A 9403-nucleotide genomic window follows, 5' to 3' on the forward strand; every position below is an offset into this window, starting at 1 on the left:
TTCATTAGTCATTAGTAACAAATCATCAGGAATATGCTACGCATAAGATATGCACTTTCATCATACACATTCTTCTCTCTTGACTATTCTAAAAATCCTTCCAAGTAGATGATATACAAATCTATTATATTAGATCAGTGGTCACAGCATGATTAATAGACCTGGTAAGTAAATTACCTATTTGTTCTTCCCCTTCATTTTTTTTTCTCTCAGAAGATAATTGTATTCTATTTATATAGTAGCAATAACAATGATTAATCTTAATCTGGTCATATATATATATTTTTGTCCACTGCAATGACCATTTTGATTTTGAAGTGTTTGTGGAAACAAAATGAAAAACACACATGCATGAACACGTGCACACACACATCTAGATATTTCAGACTGCAAATCTTGGTACCATCAGAATGGTTGTTAGTTGTTCAACCGACAACTCTCTGACAAAGAACATGCTTCTTAGTGCTTGATGGCCTGAATTAAAGAGACAGTGACGAAAGAGAGGAAGGAAAAAAGAGAACTCCTTTATTCAACATTCTGCAACCAGCTTTAATCTTCTCATGGAACAGAAGCAGTAAAAGTTTTTGTAATTTGACTAATTTTTGTATGGTGTCACTTAAATGAACACTTTGTTGCGCTAGTGTACAGATCAAGACTGAAAAGTAAGAAGAAGAATATGGTTCTATCACCAAATAGGGACCCATATTGGTCATAAGGTGCCACTTTGGATCATGCTAGATTGTGCTTGCAGATGAAAAAGGATGGCAGTGTCGGCAGCTCCACTGCTCTAGGCTCCACCAGCTAAATCATCCATTCTGAACAGAAAAATAATCACAAAGAAAATGGTGTCTGATATATATCAAAGTGCTCTGATGATGACAATTGAGGCTCCTGCAAGACACATGGCAATTGTTAGCTCAGGAGACAACTAGGCTTATTGACACTAATGCCCATAAATCACGGTTCAATCTTCAACTGTTCTGATGGATACCCTGTTGGATGCAGAGTGTGATATTTGTGCTTAGCTACACCTCCAGAAGGACATTGGACCAATAAAAACAGTGCAGTCCACTATGCACCATTTGCATAATGTAGGAGGCACTGGTTCCTGTATGCATCATGGTTCACTTTCCAACTATCCATCCATTATGAAGTTCCCAGTGAGTTCTAGAGATGTTGCAAAGCATCAAATTTTTTGGTACTTTTGTACACCACCTAGGTAAACTATATAATGCAGTCAGAAAAAATGAACTACAAACTCTTTAATCAAACTTTTACTCCACAACCAGAACAAGTGAGAGTACCAGACCTTAAGGAATTAGAAAATACAGATTTTGTTTATGCTGAAGGGAAAAAATGCACCGAAATTAAAGAGGTAGGTCCTCTGTTGAGTACAACCTAATTGGTGAAGTGCAAGAAGAATTGAAGCAGCAGTTGAGAAACTTTCATGTTCCTCAATAGAAGCTTCAGCTTTTTAGCTGTCTGGGACTTGGGTGCATATATATCATCCAACTATTCTGAAGAACAGAGTACAGAATCATGTGCAGAATAACATCACCTGTGACAACCCGCAGCGGAATACTCTTTTCAAGAGAGAGGAAATTGGACCGCTTCCTTCAATTCGTACACCGGCATTTTGGACAGTCCAGTGAATGGAATGCATCAAACTGCCATAGGTTGTTCCGGCTCCTTTCTCAATAGCTTGGATGAACGAGAATGTCATGGCACCAGTCATTGCATTCCCAGAGAGAGCCTGTATCCATGGCAAAATATTCAGCATTCACTTACATTACCCCAAGGTTGTCAGACTAGGAAGCAGGAGCGGGAAATGATATGGGAAGTGAAAGTGAGAAGCGATGCATTTTAAAATGTATAGGAAGCGGGAAAGTGAGAAATAAAAAAAAACAATATAAGAATTGAATGCGAATAGAAATGGAATGCAAATAAAAACTAAAATAAAAGTAACTATTCTTAAATTTCATGATTTTTTAGTGTAAGAATTAATTTTTTAATAAAATCTAGAAAAGATGACTGCTAATTTAGAGAGAATATGGAAGTGAGTGTGAAGTGTGAGAGGAAACACATAAAAAACATGAAAAATGGAGTGAAAAAACATATAAGAAGAATAGATGAAGCATGTGAAAAGCATAGGAGAAGCGTGGGAGAACCAAGATTCTCATCATGTTTCGGAAGTGAGGAGTATCACGCTTCCAAAGCGAGTTTCCGGGAAACGGGATTCCCACCTATCTAAAAAGCTTCTGGTAACCCTCTGCTTTACCCGCTTTTTTCCATTAGAAGTCTGTAAAAGCATCCTCAGATTCTGATAGTTATGACCAAATCATTTGCAAAATAAGCATAGAAGTTCATGCTTAGGATGAATATTTACTTGCATACATTGGTCAGGTAATTTCAGGAAAACACCAGGCAAACAAGCGGAACTGCTTCATAACACTACTGTGATCTCCCAATTGAGACACATAGAAGAACTTTGCAAAGCCAAATTTTCATACAGAAGTAATGTGTATTTTGTGACAAAAAAATGCAACCAATAAACATGCTTTGGTTTCCATAAAAGCATAATACATAAAACTAAACTGAAGTTATTCCACTTTATCAGGACAATGAAGGCTCACATTAAAATCTCTCTCTGTTCCTCAAAAGGCAAAAGGCTCAAGTGTTGGATACTTGTTTCATTAAATAGGAAAACGATACGGTTTCAACATCTTAACATAACGAGAGTGATCATTTTGCAGCTTCCAATTTGTAAACAATTTTTTGGCGTCTCTCATATTTTGACTTGGGATTTGAATTTTGACTTCTGTTTGTGCTGTTATACTTTGATATAGATGATTTTTCAATTTTGTTCAATCTCTTCTGCTCAATCTCAAATTTGGGTATCCTTTGTAGGACTTGACTTTTAAGATACTAAAAATTATGACAATGAATTGGCATATCAGATTTGAGTATCTAAACAGTAATATAATCACTTCAATCTACGTGATATCAGAAAGTATTTTCTTTTTCTCTTTATTTATCTATTTATTGGGAATGGTGTCAAAAATGTGGCCTAGACATAGACAGTTTTGGGTCAAGAGCAGGATCTGAACCACAAGAACCACTGGCTATGAGAGATTTCATTCTGCATCCTGAAATTAGCAGCAGGATTTATTTTGCATGGAACAAAAAGGTAGGGTCGATTCAAACTACTACATTATATCAAAGCCCCTATTTTGACAGATCATACATAATTGAATTCCCAAAACATGTATGTAGAAGCTCTGGGGAATATTAATCTGCAATGGAACATTCAAGATTCCCCTGTGCAGGGGAGGATTATGGTACACAACAATATATGCATGGTGTTCCTTACCGAGGTATCTGCTGAGGTTTGATGGTCATCACAACTGCTGAATGAAAAGGCCTCTCCACCACTTGTGCCCTTATATGCTCCTAGTGAACTGTTCTGGTTTTGACACTCATACACCCCAGCCCTAATTAACATCAGGATAGGGATTAGAGATCAGCTACAACAAAAACTTAAGGACCATGGACTTCACTTAGGTCTGTGAGGGTCTTGAGTGAGGTCGGAATAAAATACTTTTACTAGTTGACTTCACACAGCTAGTAGTACTGCACCCTAGCTTTTTACAGATAAATAAAAAGATACATAAATGAAAGTCATGCCACTGTTGTGAAACTGGCACTTGGGATAGGTTCAAAACATGCAATTGAACCAGCTCAGACTCAAAAGACAAGTATTTCAAGTCTCAGATGAGTTTAATTACCTGCTGAAAAAGGTGAACTTAAAAGACAAGGTTACAGACTCATAAGATAACTATTCCAAAACTATATCCTCAATAATCCAAAGAACCAACCTCCTCCACTGGATCAACTGGATTTATATGCTAAAGCTAAAACAATCATATGAAGCAATATAAGCAACTAACCGATCCCATCTCCACACATATGGTAGATCCAGTGCAGTACCACTATGACAAGCATCTATAATTGCATGGAGTTTTGCTCCATAGGGAAGAGGTCTGACAATGGTTTCATTGATTTCATCGTCAACAATGACTCCTGAAGTTTCATAGTCCAAGGGGAAAAGTGTCTCATCATAACCATCAATTTCATCACCATTATAGTCTAGTTGCTGCGAGCCATGCCCAGAGAAATGAAAGACCAATGAATCTCCTCGTTGACATTCATGTACAAGCCATCTCATCGCCATGCGCATGTTTTGTTTGGTCGGCTTCCGATATGGATCTGTTTCATCTTCTGCAAAAGGGTAAGACAGAATAGATTATCAGATTAATTACTTCCATTTATTATCAGATTTACATAAGCAATTATCTAATGAATTTATCTTTCTCATATTAAACAAGGGAAAACAGGAAGTAATAACTTTTGTTAACACCAAGGAAAGTTATATCTCCATTTTTGTTTATGAATAGCGATGAAACAGTCACATCACTGAAGCACTGACAAGAAAATGAATGGTATCTGTGCTGTGCATTTAAACCCCACGTACTGCAAAGCTTGTTTATGCCTTTTATGCTCATAAGATGAACTTCTGCAGAGCAAACAAAGCTTCTGCACGTATCACCTATGATGAAGATTATGCTCATAATATTTGTAAGATGAACTGTTGCAGAGCAAACAAAGTTCCTGCACGTATCACCTATGATGAAGATTATCTATGCAATTTATGAAATTTCTTGACACGTCTAAGAGTTATATATATGTATGTATGTAGGTATGTACGATATGGAAGCTAAGTTGGTGGTTTGTCTTTTCATAATCTAATTGAACTATGTCTTCAATATTCTGAACACAAATCTTGAATGTAATATAACAAGATCAATGCACCCTCATGCCTGTGCAATCACTATTTTGTATGGCAGAATAGTTCACAGGCATGTAAATAAAAGCAATCTAGTTCTTGTTAACAGGTTTTAGTTTGTGCCACCATGACATAATCCAGACCTGTATTATTTGTGAACATTATAGGTTCTATAACTTTGGTAGCTGCCCTTTTTTTCTCCCTTTTTGTCATTGATATTTCATATAAAAAATAGGAAGCAGATCAGGTCATGCTGAACATGAGCTTTTTGCTCATGCCAACATCGTGGCCGTCTGTTTGCATTTTGGATGAATGCCATGTAGCATATAACAGTTTTGTTGAGTTCTTAACTTTTCAAAATACAAAACGGACGGCCAAGATGTTGGCATGAGCAAAACAGCTGATGTTCAGCATGACCTGATCTGCTTCCTAAAAAATAAGCCACTTCATACTGTTTTTTTTTTTTTTCATGATGGGGAAACCATCCTCGGAATCAGAGACCTAGTCACACCGGCTAAGTCTGTCCGTGGCGCGCTCCTTGCCCCCTTGGGAGTTACCAAGCTTCGGCTGAGCAAGGGCTTATCACTTGCCCTCATTAAACCCTGACCACCTGCCTAGTGGCACTCTTCTAATGTTGTGCACCACCCAGGATAAAAAAATAATAGGAACCAGACTAATCATCCTAGTCGTCCAAACGATGTATCTTCACGGCTAGGATCAGTCTGCATTCCAGGTGAGAATTTGTACTAATCATAGCCATCGGTTTGACAGCTAGGATCGACATATGATGGATCTAATAGTATGTTGCATAACGGCATCCATGTTTAGTGGATCTGAATCTAGATCTAGAATTTAAGAAGTAGGTCAACATTTGGATCCGTAATCCAGGCTAGATTCGATGATCTAGGCTGGATCCCTACATGCATTTTACCTCGTAATACGAGGCTTTTGTTGCAAAGGGGCACAGCAGATTGGATTTTATCATGATCCAAATATCCAACAGAAAATATTGATTCGAATCTGAAAAATTGCAATCAACAAAGTATGAATCGGATTAAAACACACGTTTGGATTTTGTTTCGTGATCTACATGAGAGAGTGAGCTACTGGATTCAGATCAAAGGTCCAGCCAAACCCGATCCATTTGCAACCCTATCGGACCGTCCATAAAAAAATTAAAGAAGGAGGCATGACTGCATGTCGACCAACGGGTCACTCAGGTAGCTTCATAATCATTAAATAGACCCATTCCTAGACTTAGGTTTGAAATAAAACTAAGACAAAAGTAAGACCCGAACTTCGACCCGTAGTTAGCAAAACTCGTTTAAAACACCTTCCTTTCAATAAAACTTTGAAAAAAAAAACAACTGAAACTCTTGTCATTTTCAAAAATTCGACAAAAAATGTGTTCTTTTGACAGAAGCGTGTAGAACACGAAAACTTATATTTGAACAAAATACTTTTCAAAAAAACTCAATTAAGGATCTAATTGGATCGGATCATAATGGTTATTAAATCTGAATCTCACTATCCCTATATCCTGACTTTTTTCTCATTCAAAAATCTCATATATATGTCTTTTTTTACCCCATTTTATAAAATTAAAACCCAATTAAACCCATACATATTGACTCATTCTTTTGTATAATTTTTCTCAGCCATCTTTTATAATGTGAAACCTTTTAAATAACATATCCATATTTAACGATTTTTGCCGTTTAAAGTACTTCGACCCAAATCAAGAACAAAATTTAATTTATATTCTAAACCTAGATTTATACCTTGGTCCAAACCACATTTAATGTAAAACGTAAAGTAGATTTTTCATTGGGTTTGGATCCAAGTGTCATTTACATGTGGTCCTATCTTTGGTTCTACTCAATTAAAATTCCGCATTTCAGCATATATCTAAAATAAAATTTGAACTAATCCATCCATATTTCCTCATGATCTGAGTGAACCTACTTTATTTCGTACCCTAAGTGATCCTCGATTGGTCGGCTGGAGTTGACGTATTGTTCCATTAATTGTAAAGTGAATTTAATTTCTCACTCATGATACAACGTGAACCTTATGCAGACTGGACACTTTTCGCATTTTTTTCACAAATCTGACCCGCTGATGTATTTGGCATGGTCCATTTGCTAGGGATGGGTATCTGGATGGCGTTTTTTTGACAAAGTAATATGATTGTTTGAACCATAAATTATTGATTAAATTTTGAAACCTTATCTTAATAACGTTCAGACGATCCAAGAGATAATTCTTACAAAACCAAGCATATAGATATATTCATAGGGTCAGATTAAAATAAATAAACCGTTGAAAAATGCCTGGTTCACACGATTTTATATATATATAAACTTACAAAATACAAAACCTACTAAATGAAACATGATAGTAAATTTCTGGTGTTTTTTTTTTTTTTTGAAATTTTGACCTTATTGATGTGTTCAACATGATTGATTTACTAGAAATTGACACTTGCATCATGCATTTTGGATAAAAAAAATGATATTTGGAGCCTCAAAAATTTATGAAAATTTTAGGCCTTTGATTTTTTAAACCTTATAAAAACCAATCCTTGTATGAAATCAAATGTTTCAAGAAGTGATTCATATAAGAATAAGTATATAGATCACATTTGTATGGTTAGAATTTTGAAAATAACATTTCATTTTTTTAATTTGACCCTACAAATGTGTTTGATGTGCTTTATTTTATAGGGATCAGCGCTTGAAGCGTTCCATTCTGACTAGGGATGGCAGTGGACATGGGCAGGGGTGGGGGACAATGCCTCCACCCCTGCCCTGTTTCAAAATTTGAACCTCCATCCCGGTACGGGGATGGATTTTAACCTCCATCCCCGTTTCATGTCCTCCATTCTCGATCCAAACAGGAGGGGCGGGACTCTGTTTCCCCTTAGTCTATAGTCAATCCATTAAAGGATCGGGGACGGGGCTGGGTGGGGCAAGGCGGGGATTGAGACGGGGATGGGGCAGGGCGGGGTAAAGCGTAAGTCCATCCCTGCACGGAGATAGATTTTAACCTTCATCCCCAACTCCATCTCCGTTTCCTGCCCTTCATCCCCGGTTCAAATGGGGCGAGGCAGGGCGGGGCCCCTTGTCCCCAGGTCTACTGCCATCCCTAATTCTGATGCATAGGTGGGTTTTTATAAGGTATTAAAAATCACCAGTCCAAAATTTTTTAGGCTCCAAATTTCTTTTTTTTTCATAAAAAAACATTATCCCGGTGTGGATTCCTACTAAATTGACCATATCCAAGACATTTATGGGTCAGAATCACAAAAAAAAAGACAGAAAAGCCCAAAAACCGATTTAGCATTTTTCATCACGGCATATATATATATATATATATATATATATAGAGAGAGAGAGAGAGAGAGAGAGAGAGAGATTCGAGGTAATTTGTTTCTAGCACAGTTCCCAACTCTTAAAAAAAAAAGCGGTGTATGATGCATCATAGTCATGCCTCATCCATTGACACTTTCGCACTGGACCAGGAAGTCAGCATGAATATCAAGAAAAGAGAAATTACCTGTGAGCATGAGGATGCAACTCTCTGCAAAACCAAACCTCCGGCACAGCAAATACTTCATACACATGACATCATTAATGGTACCCTCCAGCTCGTAACTTCTAGACCTGTAACTAATTCCACAAAGAAGAGCTCTCTTGTTCCCATGAGCAGATGGGAAGGGAAACGGGCGGCTTATATGGTATGAACCATTGGAGCCCTGGAAACTTGGCTGTGGAGTACCACTAACATTTGCATTGTTAGGATATGCCGCATGGTTCACAATTCCTTTGAGCCAAGTGATCGCCTGCCGGGCGCGGTCGCGCATTCGAACCCTGTTTGTACTCCCACATGCTGCACACCACACACTTCTAGCACCATGTTGAACAAGTAGCTTTGAACCACAAACAGCACATTTCATCTCCTCTCCAACGACTGCCTATCTACTCCGGTACATTTACAAGAGTAAAGCTAATTTAGTGCCTACAGAAGGTTGAAAGGGATGCAACAGAAAGGAAGCAAGACAAGAATAAGAAGGAATGGAAAGAAAAGACCCCTTTATTCTTACTTAGCTGCAAGGGAGAACCTGATTCCACTTTTGATGTCGGCGCATGAAGTCATATATGATATATCAGTGCTCAGATAATATGTAGTGCGGAATAGGTTACTAGGCATGACCATTAGCAAAATGATTTGTGACACTCTCTTTTGTTTCTGTACAACAAGCCCATGAAAGCTTGCTGCCAGGTGCTTGATGAACCCACTTATCCAGATAAATGGGATAAGCTTGGAAATTGCATTGTGCTCCAAAATAGAACATCCCACTTTGTCCCATTTATCTAGATAAATGATTGCATCCAAACACCACCTTGGGAAGAAATCAAACTATTCATTCATGAAACACACTAATGTTTCCTCACTAACTGCTGTGATGAGGTGACTTATCCATTTCTTTTATGGCCGAAAATCCCATTTTTTTATTGCTTCCATTATATTTTGAGTTATTTTAATTGCCCTTTCTAT

General features: G+C 37.5%; 1 protein-coding gene across 1 annotated transcript; it reads right to left on the reverse strand.

Annotated features, from left to right (window-relative positions):
- Positions 1-273: 273 nt before the first annotated feature.
- LOC149812281 (metacaspase-1-like) lies at positions 274-8801 on the reverse strand. Its single transcript, XM_089993019.1, has 5 exons — positions 8402-8801; positions 3948-4278; positions 3371-3491; positions 1559-1753; positions 274-891 (listed from the first exon to the last, which is right to left on the reverse strand). The coding sequence occupies exons 1-5, from the start codon at positions 8799-8801 to the stop codon at positions 832-834; spliced, it is 1107 nt and encodes a 368-aa protein (XP_089849145.1). The 3' UTR covers positions 274-831.
- Positions 8802-9403: the final 602 nt, after the last annotated feature.

Source organism: Nuphar pumila, chromosome 17 (assembly GCF_984573655.1).
Source record: "Nuphar pumila chromosome 17, dmNupPumi1.hap1.1, whole genome shotgun sequence".
NCBI classification, from domain to species: Eukaryota; Viridiplantae; Streptophyta; class Magnoliopsida; order Nymphaeales; family Nymphaeaceae; genus Nuphar; species Nuphar pumila.

What these genes read in the sequence shown, in the direction of transcription:
- LOC149812281 (XM_089993019.1), bottom strand. Translation starts at nt 8,801, where the DNA reads ATGAAATGTGCTGTTTGTGGTTCAAAGCTACTTGTTCAACATGGTGCT. An exon ending in TATGTGTGGAGATGGGATCG is followed by an intron (nt 3,492 to 3,947) that starts GTTAGTTGCTTA and finishes GATGTTAATTAG; the next exon opens with GGCTGGGGTGTATGAGTGTC. An exon ending in TCCGCTGCGGGTTGTCACAG is followed by an intron (nt 892 to 1,558) that starts GTGATGTTATTC and finishes TGTGTCTTGCAG; the next exon opens with GAGCCTCAATTGTCATCATC.